General features: G+C 40.3%; 1 protein-coding gene across 3 annotated transcripts in view; it reads left to right on the top strand.

Moving 5' to 3' along the window:
• LOC128693543 (serine/threonine-protein kinase Genghis Khan) overlaps positions 1-19,175 on the top strand; it is a 230,939-nt gene extending 211,764 nt beyond the window's left edge. For all 3 annotated transcript variants that reach the window (XM_070081421.1, XM_070081429.1, XM_070081424.1), the window contains one exon: positions 18,905-19,175. In XM_070081421.1, coding sequence (XP_069937522.1) covers positions 18,905-19,160 — 256 coding nt within the window. In that variant the 3' untranslated portion in view covers positions 19,161-19,175. The remainder of the gene's footprint in view (positions 1-18,904) is intronic.
• The last annotated feature ends 839 nt before the right edge of the window (positions 19,176-20,014 follow it).

Here is a 20,014-nt window from a genome sequence, read left to right as displayed (position 1 = left end):
GAGAGAATGGATCGAAACAGAATGACTTCAAGAGTGTATCAGTCAGTAGTGGAAGGAAGGCGGGTTAGGGGTCGGCCTAGGAAAGGTTGGAGGGAGGGGTTAAAGGAGGTTTTGTGTGCGAGGGGCTTGGACTTCCAGCAGGCATGCGTGAGCGTGTTTGATAGGAGTGAATGGAGACAAATGGTTTTTAATACTTGACGTGCTGTTGGAGTGTGAGCAAAGTAACATTTATGAAGGGGTTCAGGGAAACTGGCAGGCCGGACTTGAGTCCTGGAGAGGGGAAGTACAGTGCCTGCACTCTGAAGGAGGGGTGTTAATGTTGAAGTTTAAAAAGTGTAGTGTAAAGCACCCTTCTGGCAAGACAGTGATGGAGTGAATGATGGTTAAAGTTTTTCTTTTTCGGGCCACCCTGCCTTGGTGGGAATCGGTCAGTGTGATAATAATAAAAAAAATAATGTAGTAGGTTGGTAGACAGCAACCGCCCAGGGAGCTACTACTGTCCTGCCAAGTGAGTGTAAAACGAAAGTCTGTAATTGTTTTACATGATGGTAGGATTGCTCGTGTCCTTTTTTCTGTCTCAAAAACATGTAGCAAGATTTCAGATGTGTCTTGCTACTTCTACTTGCACTTAGGTCACACTACACAGACATGTACAAGCATATATATACACACCCCTCTGGGTTTTCTTCTATTTTCTTTCTAGTTCTTGTTCTTGTTTATTTCCTCTTATCTCCATGGGGAAGTGGAACAGAATTCTTAATCTGTAAGCCATGCGTGTTGTAAGAGGCTACTAAAATGCCGGGAGCAAGGGGCTACTAACCCCTTCTCTTGTATATATTACTAAATTTGAAAGGAGAAACTTACGTTTTTCCTTTTGGGCCAACCCGCCTCGGTGGGATATGGCTGGAACGTTGAGAGATAAAGATATATATCTATATATATATATATATGTATATATTTTTTTTTTTTTTCAACAAGTCGGCCGTCTCCCACCGAGGCAGGGTGACCCAAAAAAGAAAGAAAATCCCCAAAAAAGAAAATACATTCATCATCATTCAACACTTTCACCACATTCACACATTATCACTGCTTTTGCAGAGGTGCTCAGAATACAACAGTTTAGAAGCATATACGTATAAAGATACACAACATATCCCTCCAAACTGCCAATATCCCAAACCCCTCCTTTAAAGTGCAGGCATTGTACTTCCCATTTCCAGGACTCAAGTCCGACTACATGAAAATAACCGGTTTCCCTGAATCCCTTCACTAAATATTAACCTGCTCACACTCCAACAGATCGTCAGGTCCCAAGTATCATTCGTCTCCATTCACTCCTATCTAACACGCTCATGCACGCTTGCTGGAAGTCCAATCCCCTTGCCCACAAAACCTCCTTTACCCCCTCTTTCCAACCCTTTCGAGGACGACCCCTACCCCTCCTTCCTTCCCCTATAGATTTATATGCTTTCCATGTCATTCTACTTTGATCCATTCTCTCTAAATGACCAAACCACCTCAACAACCCCTCTTCTGCCCTCTGACTAATACTTTTATTAACTCCACACCTTCTCCTAATTTCCACACTCAGAGTTTTCTGCGTAATATTTACACCACACATTGCCCTTAGACAGGACATCTCCACTGCCTCCAACTGTCTCCTCGCTGCTGCATTTACCACCCAAGCTTCACATCCATATAAGAGTGTTGGTACTACTATACTTTCATACATTCCCTTCTTTGCCTCCATAGATAATGTTTTTTGACTCCAAATATACCTCAACGCACCACTCACCTTTTTTCCCTCATCAATTCTATGATTAACCTCATCCTTCATAAATCCATCTGCCGACATTTCAACTCCCAAGTATCTGAAAACATTCACTTCTTCCATACTCCTCCTCCCCAATTTGATATCCAATTTTTCTTTATCTAAATCATTTGATACCCTCATCACCTTACTCTTTTCTATGTTCACTTTCAACTTTCTACCTTTACACACATTCTCAAACTCATCCACTAACCTTTGCAATTTTTCTTTAGAATCTCCCATAAGCACAGTATCATCAGCAAAAAGTAACTGTGTCAATTCCCATTTTGAATTTGATTCCCCATAATTTAATCCCACCCTTCTCCTGAACACCCTAGCATTTACTTCTTTTACAACCCCATCTATAAATATATTAAACATCCATGGTGACATTACACATCCCTGTCTAAGACCTACTTTTACCAGGAAGTAATCTCCCTCTCTTCTACGCACCCTAACCTGAGTCTCACTATCCTCATAAAAGCTCTTTACAGGATTTAGTAACTTACCACCTATTCCATATACAGTGGACCCCCGGTTAACGATATTTTTTCACTCCAGAAGTATGTTCAGGTGCCAGTACTGACCGAATTTGTTCCCATAAGAAATATTGTGAAGTAGATTAGTCCATTTCAGACCCCCAAACATACAAGTACAAACGCACTTACATAAATACACTTACATAATTGGTCGCATTCGGAGGTAATCGTTATGCGGGGGTCCACTGTACTTGCAACATCTGCCACATTGCTCCTCTATCCACTCTATCATATGCCTTTTCTAAATCCATAAATGCAATAAAAACTTCCCTTCCTTTATCTAAATACTGTTCACATATATGCTTAAATGTAAACACTTGATCTACACATCCCCTACCCACTCTGAAGCCTCCCTGCTCATCCGCAATCCTACATTCTGTCTTACCTCTAATTCTTTCAATTATAACCCTACCGTATACTTTTCCTGGTATACTCAGTAAACTTATTCCTCTATAATTTTTACAATCTCTCTTGTCCCCTTTCCCTTTATATAAAGGGACTATACATGCTCTCTGCCAATCCCTAAGTACCTTCCCCTCTTTCATACATTTATTAAACAAAAGTACCAACCACTCAACACTATACCCCTCCCTGCTTTTAACATTTCTGTCATGATCCCATCAGTTCCAGCTGCTTTACCCCCTTTCATTCTACGTAATGCCTCACGTACCTCCACCACATTTCCATTCTGCTCTTCTTCACTCCTATATATATCTTCTGTAACCTAGGTAGTAGGTTGGTAGACAGCAACTGCCCAGGGAGGTACTACAGTCCTGCCAAGTGAGTGTAAAACGAAAGCCTGTAATTGTTTTACGTGATGGTAGGATTGCTGTTGTCCATTTTTCTGTCTCATAAACATGCAGCAAGATTTCAGGTATGTCTTGCTACTTCTACTTAGGTCACACTTCTTATACATGTGCAAGCATATATACACGCACCCCTCTGGGTTTTCTTCTATTTTCTTTCTAGTTCTTGTGTATTTCCTCTTACCTCCATGGGGAAGTGGAACAGAATTGTTCCTCTGTAAGCCATGCGTGTCGTAAGAGGCGACTAAAATGCCGGGAGCATGGGGCTACTAACCCCTTCTCCCGTATAAATTACTAAATTTAAAAAGAGAAACTTTCGCTTTTATTTTTTGGCCACCCTGCCTTCGTGGGATACGGCCAGTTTGTTGGTGTGTGTGTGTGTGTGTATATATATATATATATATATATATATATATATATATATATATATATATATATATATATATATATATATATATATATAAATAAAGGTTGGAGGGAGGGGGTAAAGGAGGTTTTGTGTGCGAGGGGCTTGGACTTCCAGCAGGCATGCTTGAGCGTGTTTGATAGGAGTGAATGGAGACAAATGGTTTCTAATACTTGACGTGCTGTTGGAGTGTGAGCAAAGTAACATTTATGAAGGGATTCAGGGAAACCGGCAGGCCGGACTCGAGTCCTGTAGATGGGAAGTACAGTGCCTGCACTCTGAAGGAGGGGTGTTAATGTTGCGGTTTAAAAACTGTAGTGTAAAGCAAGACAGTGATGGAGTGAATGATGGTGAAAGTTTTTCTTTTTCGGGCCACCCTGCCTTGGTGGGAATTGGCCAGTGTGATAATAAATGTGTATATATGTATATGTATGTATGTGTATATATATATATATATATATATATATATATATATATATATATATATATATATATATATATATATATATATATATATATATATTTATTTCCCAACAAACCGGCCGTATCCCACGAAGGCAGGGTGGCCAAAAAATAAAAGCGAAAGTTTCTCTTTTTAAATTTAGTAATTTATACGGGAGAAGGGGTTAGTAGCCCCATGCTCCCGGCATTTTAGTCGCCTCTTACGACACGCATGGCTTACAGAGGAACAATTCTGTTCCACTTCCCCATGGAGGTAAGATTCACTCCATCACTGTCTTGCTTTACACTACAGTTTTTAAACCGCAACATTAACACCCCTCCTTCAGAGTGCAGGCACTGTACTTCCCATCTCCAGGACTCGAGTCCGGCCTGCCGGTTTCCCTGAATCCCTTCATAAATGTTACTTTGCTCACACTCCAACAGCACGTCAAGTATTAGAAACCATTTGTCTCCATTCACTCCTATCAAACACGCTCACGCATGCCTGCTGGAAGTCCAAGCCCCTCGCACACAAAACTTCCTTTACCCCCTCCCTCCAACCTTTCCTAGGCCGACCCCTACCCCGCCTTCCTTCCACTACACACTGATACACTCTTGAAGCCATTCTGTTTCACTCCATTCTCTCTACATGTCCGAACCACCTCAACAACCCTTCCTCAGCCCTCTGGACAACAGTTTTGGTAATCCCGCACCTCCTCCTAACTTCCAAACTACGAATTCTCTGCATTATATTCACACCACACATTGCCCTCAGACATGACATCTCCACTGCCTCCAGCGTTCTCCTCGCTGTGACATTCATCACCCATGCTTCTCACCCATATAAGAGCGTTGGTAAAACTATACTCTCATACATTCCCCTCTTTGCCTCCAAGGACAAAGTTCTTTGTCTCCACAGACTCTTAAGTGCACCGCTCACCCTTTTCCCCTCATCAATTCTATGATTCACCTCATCTTTCATAGACCCATGCGCTGACACGTCCACTCCCAAATATCTGAATACATTCACCTCCTCCATACCCTCTCCCTCCAATCTGATATCCAATCTTTCATCACCTAATCTTTTTGTTATCCTCATAACCTTACTCTTTCCTGTATTCACTTTTAATTTTCTTCTTTTGCATACCCTACCAAATTCATCCACCAATCTCTGTAACTTCTCTTCCGAATCTCCAAAGAGCACATTGTCATCAGCAAAGAGCAACTGTGACAACTCCCACTTTATGCGTGATTCTTTATATTTTAACTCCACGCCTCTTGCCAAGACCCTCGCATTTACTTCTCTTACAACCCCATCTATATATATATTAAACAACCATACAACAAACATACAACATACATACATACATACAGTGGACCCTAGGTTATCGACCGTTCCTGTTATTGGCGAACTTGGTGATCGGCAGTTTGGGACGCGTCCGTCTGCTGGCTGGGGCCGCTTGTACGTCAGTTTGGCTGTCTCTCTTGGTGCATGAGGAAGCTTATGCTTATACATCCATACATTTCGCTTGTTTTCCATTTTTTTTTTTTTTTTTTTTTTTTTTTTTTTTTTTTTTTTTTTTGCAGTGCAACTGCGAAATAAGTAATTATGGCTCCAAAGAAAGTTTCTAGTAAAGTTCCTGTGGTAAAGAAAGTGAGAAGCACCATGGAATTTATGAGTGATTTAAAAATATGAGAGTGGTATGTGGGTGCTGGAACTTGCCAGGATGTACGGGAAAAACAAATCAACAATTACATCCATCCTGGCAAAGAACAAATCAAGGACGCTAATGTTGCTAAAGGAGTAACTTTTCTAATGAAACATAGGTCACCAATAATGGAAGAGATGGAAAAGTTGTTGTTATTGTGGATTAAGAAAAAAGAATTAGTGGGAGACAGTGTTGTGGAATCTTATTATTTGTGAGTAGGCGAGGCAGTTACATAAGAGTCTTCTACAGAAAACTCCTGGAACAAGTGCTGCTGGTAGTGAATTTAGCGCCAGCAAAGGCTGGTTTGAGAGATTTAACCCTTTGGCTGTTTCAGTCGTATATATACGTCTTACGAGCCATTGTATTTGACGTATATATATACTCAAAATTCTAACGGCTTCATATAAAGCGGGAGAAAGCTGGTAGGCCCACATGAGAGAATGTGTCTTTGTGGTCAGTGTGCACAGTATAAAAAAATCCTGCAGCAAGCAGGGCATAAGAAAACAAAAACTCCGACTGTGTTTTTGGATTTAACCCTTTGACTGTTTACGCCATATATGTACGTCTTATGCACCACTGTTTCTGACGTATTTATACGCATAAATTCTAGCGGCTTCAAATCAAGCAGGAGAAAGCTGGTAGGCCCACATGTGAGAGAATGGGTCTCCATGGTCAGTGTGCACCATATAAAAAAAATTGGGGAGCCAGTGGTGCATTGTGGGAATGCCATTTCAGTTGTCCTTTTTCAGCAAGCTTAGCAGTAAGAAATATGTGACTCCCCAGCAAATCTGGGACTCTTCTCTTCCCAAGTGATGCTCTAACACAGATGGAAGCGTCAGTGAAGATCAATTTCATGATTTCGAGGGGTTTAAGAACAAAAGCAATGGAGGAGGAGGAGGGGGAGGAAGAGGAGGAGGAGAAGAGGAGGAAGAGGAAGGGGAGGAGGAGGAAGAGGAGGAGGAGGAGGAAGAGGAGGAGGAGGAGGAAGAGGAGGAGGAGGAGGAGGAAGAAGATGATGATTTAATAATATTGTTCCCTTGAAGCAAGAAAAAAAAAAGTCCACCCCATGACAGTGACAAGATAAGGTGAGATAACATCTGATAAGAGCTGACGTTTGATGAGCGTAAACGAGGGTGGGGGAGGGTGCAGCTGATAAAAGATTAGATGACCATCCCCCTCGCTTTGTTTTTGCTGGTACACTAACATTTCTGCCTGTCTATTTGTCTGTCTGCCAAGCTTCCTGTCTATCAGTCTAGCTCTCTGTCTCAGAGAGCCACAAGACTGCATCATCACGTTTACTCACATCTTCAAGCAGAGTATAGCACTTTGTCTGGATTTTTTGGGTTATCCTAGGTAATTTACACTCTGTACTTGTATTTATGTGTAGGAGGAGAAAGAGGAAGGAGGAGGAGGAAGGAGGAGGAGGAGGAAGAAGAAGAAGAAGGAGGAGGAGGAAGAAGAAGGAGGAGGAGGAAGGAGGAGGAGGAAGAAGGAGGAAGAAGAAGGAGGAAGGAGGAGGAGGAGGAGGGAGGAGGAGGAGGAAGAAGGAGGAGGAAGAAGAAGGAGGAAGGAGGAGGAGGAAGGAGGAGGAGGAAGGAGGAGGAGGAGGAAGGAGGAGGAAGAAGTAGGAAGAAGAAGTAGGAAGAAGAAAGAATTAGAAGAAAGAAGGAGAAAAGAAAGAAGAAGAAGAAAGAAGGACAAAAGAAGGAAGAAGAAGGAATAATAATAATAATAATAATAATAATAATAATAATAATAATAATATGTTCCCTTGAAGCATGGAAAACAGTTCACCCATGACAGTGACAAGATAAGGTGAGATAACATCTGATAAGAGCTGATGTTTGATGAGCGTAAAGGAGGGTGAAGGGAGGGTGCAGCTGATAAGAAAAGATTAGATGACCATCCCCCTCCCTCTGGTTTTGCTGGTACACAAACATTTCTGTGTGTCTGTCTGTCAAGCTCCCTGTCTGTCCGTCTAGCTCTCTGTCTCAGAGAGAGCCACAAGACAGCGTCATCACTTTTGCTCACAACTTCAAGCACAGTATAGCACTTTGTCTGGATTTCTTGGGTTTTCCTAGGTAATTTACACTATGTATACTTGTATTTATGTGTACCTGTGAGACAGAGATAAACAGATAGAGAGACAGATTGAAATAGATAGAATGAGAGAGAAATATAATTAGATAGAATGGAGGGGAAGCAGCAGCCAACCCCATTGTTTTGACAGGCGGTAGGGGGAGTGAGTAATGAGACAATATGTCATTTTGACAGCTGCCGACTCCTGACTCAAAACAGTTATAAGCCACACACTCGCACACAAGACAAGCTTGCTTAATGGAGATAATAGCAGTTATATGAAAGTATCTAGTGACTATATATGTGTATATATATATTATAGAAACCAGAAGCAAGAAGGGAAGGCAGGAATGAAGGAAGGACAGATGAAGGAATGTAGGAAGAGAGGTAGGAAAGGAATGCAGGAAAGGAATTAAGGAAAGGAATGCAGGAAAGGAATGCAGGAAAGGAATGCAGGAAAGGAATGCAGGAAAGGAATGAAGGAAAGGAATGCAGGAAAGGAATGCAGGAAAGTAGGAAGGAAGGAATGATGACACACGACCATTTACCTAGGATAACTACATAACACAACTGCCTGCTAATACTTTGATGAAAACTGCTCAGACGAGGTGTTTTGTCTTTGCACATAAAAATAAAGTCCACAAAAATGCACACACACTGGTTTTATGTGTGAGGAGTGTAAAACACCATTGTGTATGAAAACATGTTTCACAGAGTTCCACAAGCTGCAGAACTTCTAGGAATATGTTCGGTGACTGTACATTGGTGTATATATTATAGAACAATAGTAATGAACATTTTTTTTTTATTGTTTGTTTTTGTAAACAAGTTTTGTAAACAATATATTGATAATTATGTTTGTGTGCTTATTGTGTTGTATACAACGAGTGTATATATGTACATTGCACCTTACTTTGGTCTTATAGGCTACATAAATTATGTGAAAAAATAAAAGTGAAAAAAAAGCAAAAGACCTTCAAATACAAGTAAACTAAAATTTACTGGGTGAGCGGCAGTCGCCGCTGTTGCCATATGAGGCTCATTTTCTGCAAATTTCACAGCTCTATATTTCGGTAAGTACTGATGGCAAAATTTTTTTTTTTGGACTAAAACATTCGGAAAAATAATCTTAACATTTTCATAAGAATTTTTTTTTGTTGTTTTTTTTCGAATATTTTGCGGCATAGAATAACAGTTTCAGAAAGGGGCCTGCGACTGTCAAAGGGTTAAACGCCGACTTTGAGGAGTATTTTCGTATAGTTTTTATGGTTATATTCTCGTTTTCCTAGTCACATTTGATAGAATGGAATGCATAGAAATGGAGGTGATTTTGATTGGTTTTACTATGAAAAGGACCTTGAAATGGAACTCAAAGTAGGGGAAATATTTGATTTTTGTCAATTGTTCAAGATTAAACAAATGACGTCATTGTCCAATAAATGTCCAACTAGCCATTTTAATATGCAGTCATGAATGGGTTGACATTATTTATACAATTATTACAATATTGCAGTAGTCTGCATAACAGTAAATCTTCTTTTTTTTTTTTTGAATAAATATTCAAAATAGAAAGCAAGAGTAATATCAGAGGGGCCTGGGGATGTGACTGATGAAAAAAGAAACTGTTATTTTAGAGCCAAGAATGTCTGCATTGTTAATTCTGGACCTTACTTTGAAATTGGCATATATTTTTAATTTGCATGAAATTGGCCAAATTGCCAATTTCTGACCACTTTATTGGGTAGTTGAAATTGGTAAATGGGCAGTTTCTTTGTTACGTTGGTATGTCTTATTACTTTGATAGTAAGAATCTCACTACATGTTCTAGTGTGGGGTAGCTTTTACTTAATGGCCTTATCTGTCTAGGGGTAATACATCATGGCTGATCATCTTGTGTGTGTCTGATATCTTTTCACCAGCCCTCTTCACAGGTTATGTAAACTACTACTATAAAAATATAATTGTATTCTAAATAAATATGTACAGAAGATACAATCACAGCCTCACATATTCAAAACAAAAATCTACACACTCCTTAGCTGTTCTCCCACATGGTGCATCTCGGCAACTTTGTCCTTCTCTCTTCTTGACTAACTCTGGGCTAACCAGTGTTTTGACACACTTTATTCACCCTGGGTATGGTGGCCACAACTTAAGTTATAAAAACTCACCCCTGGAGCACACATAATGCCCCAAAAAGATAGAAAAAAGGACCCAGAGGTCCTGCCACCTCCATGTCAACAAAAGAAGAGAGAGAGAGAGAGAGGGAGGGGGAGGAGCCTAGCTAAGCTCCTCCCACACCCACCAAAACAAAAGACTGTTGCCAAGCACAATTCTCCAGTTACCACAGTTCTACCACACCTTAATTTTACTTTTACAAAAAGAAATACAACTTCATAAACTACTTATTTAAATTGTGTGTTTGTGTGTCTATAGTATAACCTATTATATTGAGAAAAAAGGCTTGACCCAGTTGCCTCTCAGTCCTAAGGGTGATCAGTCCTTATGACATTTAGAGCTAAGTCCCCATCAATTCAATATAATTAGGTATTCCTGAGTAACTGTTACTTATAAATACAGTGGTCCCTCAATAATCGTCCATAATCCGTTCCTGGAAGTGGGACTATTATCGAAATGGACGATTTTCGAATCAATTTTCCCCATAAGAAATAATGTAAATCCAATTAATTCGTTCCAGACACCCAGAAGTATCAACAAAAAAAATTTTTTTTACCTAAAAGATAGATTTACATGCAGAAAAGAATGAACATTCAACATGACAGTTACCTTTATTGAAGGCTGTTGTTGATGAATGGAAGACAGGGAGGAGGAGAGAGGGAAGAGAGGTTATTTGGAAGGGGAATCCCCCTCCATAAGGACTCTAGGGCACTAATAAAATGTATAAATGAACATTGGTAATAGGGGTAGTTGATGAGTGGAACAGTCTGCCTAGTAGGGTGATCGAAGCTAAAACATTGGGTAGTTTCAAATTTAGGTTGGATAAATACACGAGTGAAAGGGGTTGGATTTGAGTCGGACTTGCACCTAAGCATATTGCGTGGGTAGCATTTGTTCTGTTAGTGGGTTGGATTTGTGAAGGACCGGCCTAGTATGGGCCAGCAGGCCTGTTGCAGTGTTCCTACTTTCTTAAGTTCTTATTTAACATCACACTTACCAGTAGGGTGATCGAGGCTAGGACCTTGGGTAGCTTTAAGAAGAGATTGGACAAATATACGAGTTGGAGGAGCTGAGTTTGATTTGTGTCATTGGGTACGGGAGTAAATTCTTGGGTAGCTTTGGGTGGAGGTCATTTTGATAAGGACCTGCCTTGTATGGGCCAGTAGACCTGCAGTTTTCTTCCATTGTTATGTTCTTATTAGCTATTTGTTTGTGTGAGGGAGGGATGGCAAGTTTATTGTTGGAGAAATGACACTAATATCAACTCTATGGCTTATTTATCTATCACAATTCAACTAATATGACATAATAAACAATATTAGTAACATAGAAACATGGAATATACTCTAGAATGAATAAAGTAAGTCATTACGTATGTCACGAGAGGTGTTGTGTTGTTGTTGGGTATATAAGGGCCACTGAGTGTAAGCCGTCCATAATGGCGGTGAAGCAGCAGCTGAGTCGGCGGTGGTTTTTGTAGCCCTATATAACTCCAAAAACATTGGAGGAGTTGGTAGAATCACTGAATCACTAAAGAAGGAACCCACTACCACCATCATTACGACCTTCTATCAGTATTACAACTGTTACCACCATCACTACTACCTTCTACCATGATCACTGCTACCTTCTACCACCATCACTACCACCAAAGAAAGCTTCTAGTGCCAGCCCTTTGGTAAAGAATGTGAGAAACACATAATTTATGAAAAAGTTTGTAGAAAAATACAAAGATGGTGGTGGTAGAGTGGAAGCAGTTGTGATAGTGGTTGATGAACATAAGAAAGGAGGATCACTGCAGCAGGCCTGTTGGCCCATGCTCGGAAGGTCCTTCACAATTCATCCCACTAACGAAACATTTTCCCAACCCTGTCCTCAATGCTACCCAAGAAATAAGCTCTGATAACTCTATCCACTCTCATCATTTCTGTTACCTTTGGGTACAAACCTCTTCTCAGCTTCTTTGGATATTGTTGTCACATATCCCTTCATCTTGTTTACTGACTTCTCTGCCAGTTCTCTGTCCCACTGAACCCTGTGCAGGAAATTCCTCATGCCTGTGCAGTCCCCTCTCTTGTAGTTTGGCTTCATTTATCCTGCACTTCCTGCCTCCCTCTCCCTACTATGTATTCGTAGCCCAGAGCCACATGATCACTAGCCCCGAGGGGTCTCTCATATGTGATGTCCTCAATGTCTGCACTACTCAAGGTGAATAATAGGTCCAGTCTTGCTGGTTCATCCTCTCCTCTCTTGTAGTGTCCCTTACATGTTGGTACATGAGGTTTCCAGTACCACCTCCATCATCTTAGCCCTCCACGTTTCTGGGCCCCCATGTAGGTACAGGTTCTCCCAGTTGATTTCCTTGTGGTTGAAGTCACCCATAATGAGCAGCTTTACTCTTCTCGCATGAGCTCTTCTGGCCACTGCAGCCAGTATGTCAACCATTGCTCTATTACTCTCATGCCTTGGCTGCCTTCTGTTCTGCGGTGGGTTATACATCACTGCAATTACCACCTTGGGACCTCCAGACTGATGTGTTCCTGTTATGTGCTCTCTTGCTTCTCCTCTGTCTCCTCTCTCCAGCTTATCAAAATCCCATCAGTTTTTGATAAGCAGTGCCATTCCTCCACCCCCTCTGTTCCCTCTCTTTCCTCAGGATCTGATATCCTGTTGGAAAGATTGTATGTGTGTGTGTGTGTACTCGCCTAGTTTTGGTTACAGGGGTCAAGTCATAGCTTCTGGCCCTGCCTCTTCACTGGCTGCTTCTGGGTCACACTCCGTGCACCATGAGCTTTATCATACCTCTGCTTAAAGCTATGAATGGATTCTGCCTCCACTACATCGCTTCCCAAACTGTTCCACTTCGTGACTACTCTGTGACTGAAGAAATACTTCCTAACATCCCTGTGTTTCATCAGAGTCTTCAACTTCCAACTGTGTCCCCTTGTTGCTGTGTCCCATCTTTGGAACATTCTGTCTCTGTCCACCTTGTCAGTTCCTCTCAGTATTTTATATGTCGTTATCATGTCCCCCATATCTCTCCTGTCCTCCAATGTCGTCAGGTTGATTTCCCTTAGCCTCTCCTCATAGGACATACCTCTTAGCTCTGGGATTAGTCTTGTTGCAAACCTTAGCAGTTTCTTTAGTTTCCTTACGTGTTTGACTAGGTGTGGGTTCGAAACTAGTGCTGCATACTCAAATATGAGCCTAATGTACACAGTGTACAGGGTCCTGAATGATTCCTTATTAAGATGGCAGAATGCTGTTCTTAGGTTTGCTAGGCGCCCATATGCTGCAGCAGTTATTTGGTTGATGTGCCTGGTGTTGCCCCGCTTTACGGTGTTTCGCTTTACGGCGTTCCGCTAATACGGTCATTTCAAATTATGACCAAAACTCGCTATATGGCTCCCCCCACCTGACTTTTGAATATGGTCACCGCGCCCCACCCGGTTTGTTTACATTCTCTGTGAGATTCGTAAGCACTAAGTCTCTCCATTATGTCTGGAATCTCCAAAATTTCAAGGGTTTTTAAAAGTTATTTTATATATACTCTGATAATTATACTTATGTATACCTGTACCTAAATAAACTTACATATTGTGCTGGCGTGCAGGTACACATTAAAATCAGTAAGTGTTTTATGTCTCCAGACGTCATATTAGTAATGATAATAATAATCACAGAGTCTCATTTAAATGTCGTATATTACGTTACTATACACATTTTCATTAATCTGTTTTTTTTTTTTTCAAAATTATATAATAAACACGATGCATAACACATAAATATGATAAACACACCCCACAGTAGAATAAATAAACATAAGTATGAGATGTGGTAGCAGACGACTTGCACAATTATTTTATTATTTTATTTTTTATTATCACACTGGCCGATTCCCACCAAGGCAGGGTGGCCCGAAAAAGAAAAACTTTCACCATCATTCACTCCATCACTGTCTTGCCAGAAGGGTGCTTTACACTACAGTTTTTAAACTGCAACATTAACACCCCTCCTTCAGAGTGCAGGCACTGTACTTCCCATCTCCAGGACTCAAGTCCGGCCTGCCGGTTTCCCTGAACCCCTTCATAAATGTTACTTTGCTCACACTCCAACAGCACGTCAAGTATTAAAAACCATTTGTCTCCATTCACTCCTGGAAGTCCAAGCCCCTCGCACACAAAACCTCCTTTACCCCCTCTCTCCAACCTTTCCTAGGCCGACCCCTACCCCGCCTTCCTTCCACTACAGACTGATACATTTTTGAAGTCATTCTGTTTCGCTCCATTCTCTCTACATGTCCGAACCACCTCAACAACCCTTCCTCAGCCCTCTGGACAACAGTTTTGGTAATCCCGCACCTCCTCCTAACTTCCAAACTACGAATTCTCTGCATTATATTCACACTACACATTGCCCTCAGACATGACATCTCCACTGCCTCCAGCCTTCTCCTCACTGCAACATTCATCATCCATGCTTCACACCCATATAAGAGCGTTGGTAAAACTATACTCTCATACATTCCCCTCTTTGCCTCCAAGGACAAAGTTCTTTGTCTCCACAGACTCCTAAGTGCACCACTCACTCTTTTTCCCTCATCAATTCTATGATTCACCTCATCTTTCATAGACCCATCCGCTGACACGTCCACTCCCAAATATCTGAATACATTCACCTCCTCCATACTCTCTCCCTCCAATCTGATATTCAATCTTTCATCACCTAATCTTTTTGTTATCCTCATAACCTTACTCTTTCCTGTATTCACCTTTAATTTTCTTCTTTTGCACACCCTACCAAATTCATCCACCAATCTCTGCAACTTCTCTTCAGAATCTCCCAAGAGCACAGTGTCATCAGCAAAGAGCAGCTGTGACAACTCCCACTTTGTGTGTGATTCTTTATCTTTTAACTCCACGCCTCTTGTCAAGACCCTCGCATTTACTTCTCTTACAACCCCATCTATAAATATATTAAACAACCACGGTGACATCACACATCCTTGTCTAAGGCCTACTTTTACTGGGAAATAATTTCCCTCTTTCCTACATACTCTAACTTGAGCCTCACTATCCTCGTAAAAACTCTTCACTGCTTTCAGTAACCTACCTCCTACACCATACACTTGCAACATCTGCCACATTGCCCCCCTATCCACCCTGTCATACGCCTTTTCCAAATCCATAAATGCCACAAAGACCTCTTTAGCCTTATCTAAATACTGTTCACTTATATGTTTCACTGTAAACACCTGGTCCACACACCCCCTACCTTTCCTAAAGCCTCCTTGTTCATCTGCTATCCTATTCTCCGTCTTACTCTTAATTCTTTCAATAATAACTCTACCATACACTTTACCAGGTATACTCAGCAGACTTATCCCCCTATAATTTTTGCACTCTCTTTTATCCCCTTTGCCTTTATACAAAGGAACTATGCATGCTCTCTGCCAGTCCCTAGGTACCTTACCCTCTTCCATACATTTATTAAATAATTGCACCAACCACTCCAAAACTATATCCCCACCTGCTTTTGACATTTCTATCTTTATCCCATCAATCCCGGCTGCCTTACCCCCTTTCATTTTACCTACTGCCTCACGAACTTCCCCCACACTCACAACTGGCTCTTCCTCACTCCTACAAGATGTTATTCCTCCTTGCCCTATACACGAAATCACAGCTTCCCTATCTTCATCAACATTTAACAATTCCTCAAAATATTCCCTCCATCTTCCCAATACCTCTAACTCTCCATTTAATAACTCTCCTCTCCTATTTTTAACTGACAAATCCATTTGTTCTCTAGGCTTTCTTAACTTGTTAATCTCACTCCAAAACTTTTTCTTATTTTCAACAAAATTTGTTGATAACATCTCACCCACTCTCTCATTTGCTCTCTTTTTACATTGCTTCACCACTCTCTTAACCTCTCTCTTTTTCTCCATATACTCTTCCCTCCTTGCATCACTTCTACTTTGTAAAAACTTCTCATATGCTAACTTTTTCTCCCTTACTACTCTCTTTACATCATCATTCCACCAATCGCTCCTCTTCCCTCCCGCACCCACTTTCCTGTAACCACAAACTTCTGCTGAACACTCTAACACTACATTTTTAAACCTACCCCATACCTCTTCGACCCCATTGCCTATGCTCTCATTAGCCCATCTATCCTCAATAGCTGTTTATATCTTACCCTAACTGCCTCCTCTTTTAGTTTATAAACCTTCACCTCTCTCTTCCCTGATGCTTCTATTCTCCTTGTATCCCATCTACCTTTTACTCTCAGTGTAGCTACAACTAGAAAGTGATCTGATATATCTGTGGCCCCTCTATAAACATGTACATCCTGAAGTCTACTCAACAGTCTTTTATCTACCAATACATAATCCAACAAACTACTGTCATTTCGCCCTACATCATATCTTGTATACTTATTTATCCTCTTTTTCTTAAAATATGTATTACCTATAACTAAACCCCTTTCTATACAAAGTTCAATCAAAGGGCTCCCATTATCATTTACACCTGGCACCCCAAACTTACCTACCACACCCTCTCTAAAAGTTTCTCCTACTTTAGCATTCAGGTCCCCTACCACAATTACTCTCTCACTTGGTTCAAAGGCTCCTATACATTCACTTAACATCTCCCAAAATCTCTCTCTCTCCTCTGCATTCCTCTCTTCTCCAGGTGCATACACGCTTATTATGACCCACTTCTCGCATCCAACCTTTACTTTAATCCACATAATTCTTGAATTTACACATTCATATTCTCTTTTCTCCTTCCATAACTGATCATTTAACATTACTGCTACCCCTTCCTTTGCTCTAACTCTCTCAGATACTCCAGATTTAATCCCATTTGTTTCCCCCCACTGAAACTCTCCTACCCCCTTCAGCTTTGTTTCGCTTAGGGTCAGGACATCCAACTTCTTTTCATTCATAACATCAGCAATCATCTGTTTCTTGTCATCCGCACTACATCCACACACATTTAAGCATCCCAGTTTTATAAAGTTTCTCTTCTCTTTTTTAGTAAGTGTCTACAGGAGAAGGGGTTACTAGCCCATTGCTCCCGGCATTTTAGTCGCCTCATACGACACGCATGGCTTACGGAGGAAAGATTCTTTTCCACTTCCCCATGGACAATAGAAGAAATAAAGAAGAACAAGAGCTATTTAGAAAAAGGAGAAAAACCTAGATGTATGTATATATATATATGCATGTGCGTGTCTGTGAAGTGTGACCAAAGTGTAAGTAGGAGTAGCAAGATATCCCTGTTATCTAGCGTGTTTATGAGACAGAAAAAGAAACCAGCAATCCTACCATCATGCAAAACAATTACAGGTTTCTGTTTCACAGTCATCTGGCAGGACGGTTGTACTTCCCTGGGTGGTTGCTGTCTACCAACCTACTACCTACGAATATGATAAATACACCTCACAGTAGAATAAATAAACATAAATATGAGATGTGGTAGCAAACGGCTTGCACAAGTGACGCCATATTAGAAATAATAATAATCATCATCACCGAGTCTCATTAAATGTCGTATATTACGTTAATATACACATTTTCATTAATTCATCCATGATATTTTTTCAAAATTATATAATAAACATGATACATAACATATAAAGATGATAAATACACCCCACAATAGAATAAATAAACATAAATATGAGATGTGGTAGCCAGATAACTTGTTCAAGTGATACCAAGAATAACATTTTCTCTAATCTAACATAAGAGAAAATGTGTTACTGGGGGTAACTGTAGAAAATTATTCCTTTCGTATGTATGTAAGTAAGTTTATTCAGGTATACACAAATACAGTTACATAGATTATCATACATAACAGTATATGTGTAGAGAACCTAGGATAACCCCAAAAAAGTCAGACAGAGTGACTTATTTCCATTGCCTTCACTCAGAGCATCATTTCTTCTCAAAATGATGTTACATGAGAATGGGAGTGTTCTTCTTTATTTATTCTACCGTATCAATGTAGAGACAACGTGTACACAATGCAACTTGTACACAAACCAGACGTGTACACTTAGTTTACAAAACTTACCCTCGCCTGGTTTGTTTACATAACTCTGTGCCTGTCCTCTCTCATGCACTCATTCTTTCTCTCTCATTTATTCGTTTTATCTCATTTACTTACTCCTGACCCTACATTAAGACTACAAATATTTTAAGGTAAGTAATGAGTGAACTGTATATACATTTTATCGCTCTGGGATGCTTAAATATCATAGAATATATGTGTGGGTGGGTTGGCCTGGTATGGTAGCCTGGCTGACTACCATACATACCACACTTGATTTTTTACAATAAATACTACTTGTCTCACCCTAGATTAAGACTACAAATATTTTAAGGTAAGTAATGAGTGCACTATGTGTGTATTGTACTTTTTTATTGTTTTTTGATGCCTAGTTCTATTGCTAACTTAATATATGTTAGTGTAAACTTGTTATCTAGTATTTGTATGCATTTATAAGTGGAAAAAAGGGTGTTCCACTTTACGGCGATTTCCGCTTTATGACGGTAGCCTGGAACCTAACCTGCCATATAAGTGGGGCCCTACTGTAGTATACCAATGAATTTTTCTAGCTTTCTAAACTTGCGCAACACAGGTTGAGAACTTCCTGTCACATGTACTTTAAACACCTGAGGTAAACTGTTTCCTTCAACCTTTACTTCTGTGCCTTGCAAGTGGTCAAATGTTACAGATATTTTTTACATTTTTTCTTTATTAGCCCTTCTTTCTAAGTTGAAATATAATTTTTCACATGTTCCAAGAATATGTTGTGTTAAATATGAGAAGGCAATATTATATGCACCCAGAAAGTTTTTTCTATGCCTGAAATATTTCATGAAACTCTTAAGTGTATTTGAAGTTGATTTTCTTTCACAGAAATGCCTTACCAAGTGTATGGGTAAGCACCGTCCTTGACATGAGAGACGACCAGTTTGAAGTTTCAACAGTACGGGACTCTGATGTGATACATGCCAACAAGAAAGACATCCCTTGTATATTTAGAGTAAGTATACCTTACTTCAGGGGTGGCCAACCTTTTGCATTTCATGCTCCGGATTTTTCACGTTCTAGTTCAGATGCTCCATACGACACTTGTACCCCCATTCGTTTCTTTAAAAGTATGTTAATATGAAGATATTTAGCATTTCTACATAAAATGTTTTAATATAAAGACAAGATGAACATTACTTATTTTAATGAGAATTTTGAGTCTGCTTTGATTTTGCCAAGCTTATAGTGTTTGGAGTTAAATTAGTTACTGAGAGCAGCAGAGAATTCTTCAAACCTGATTCAGCCAGTCATGACCTGTGTTTTTAATAAGTTTTTGGGATGAAATTGGTTGTTCGCATCTCTGTGTTGTTCCAAAATGACAGATATAACTCTGGGCAAGTTTTATTAGTTCTGGAAAATGTTTACTGGGTAATGATTGCCAAAAATTATGTCAGAAGCATTTGGGACTGAGGGAGGCTCATCAAATTTTGATTTCAATAATGAATTTGTTTGGGATGTTGCCTGTTTGGAGTGACATCTGAACTCTCGTATCTGGGTGCCTGTGCAAAGGCAGTGATTATGTGTGAATGATAGTGAAAATGTTGAATGATGGTGAAAGTTTTTCCTTTTGGGTCACCCTGCCTTGGTGGGAAATGGCCGGCGTGTTAAAAAATAAAAATGTTCCGTTTATATGTTACTAGGCATTTTCATGATTTTTTGTTCGCTAAGTGAAACTGAGTTTATAAATGCAGTGGGCCCCTGGATTAAGTAATAATCAGATGAAACATTAACAGCATAACACTTACCTTTATTGGTGATTCTTCTTAGTGTATGGAAGACTGGAGGAGGAGAGAGATTGGATTAGTTACTGTTTGGAAGGGGAATCCCCTTCCATCAACACCTCAGGTACCAAGTCCTTTTCTGGGGTTACATACTTCTCTTTTCTGTTTCTTAATGCCACTAGGACCAGCTTGAGAGTCACTGGCGTCCTGTCTC

This window comes from Cherax quadricarinatus, chromosome 6 (assembly GCF_038502225.1).
Source record: "Cherax quadricarinatus isolate ZL_2023a chromosome 6, ASM3850222v1, whole genome shotgun sequence".
NCBI classification, from domain to species: domain Eukaryota; kingdom Metazoa; phylum Arthropoda; class Malacostraca; order Decapoda; family Parastacidae; genus Cherax; species Cherax quadricarinatus.
This window is presented reverse-complemented; position numbering and strand designations above follow the sequence as displayed.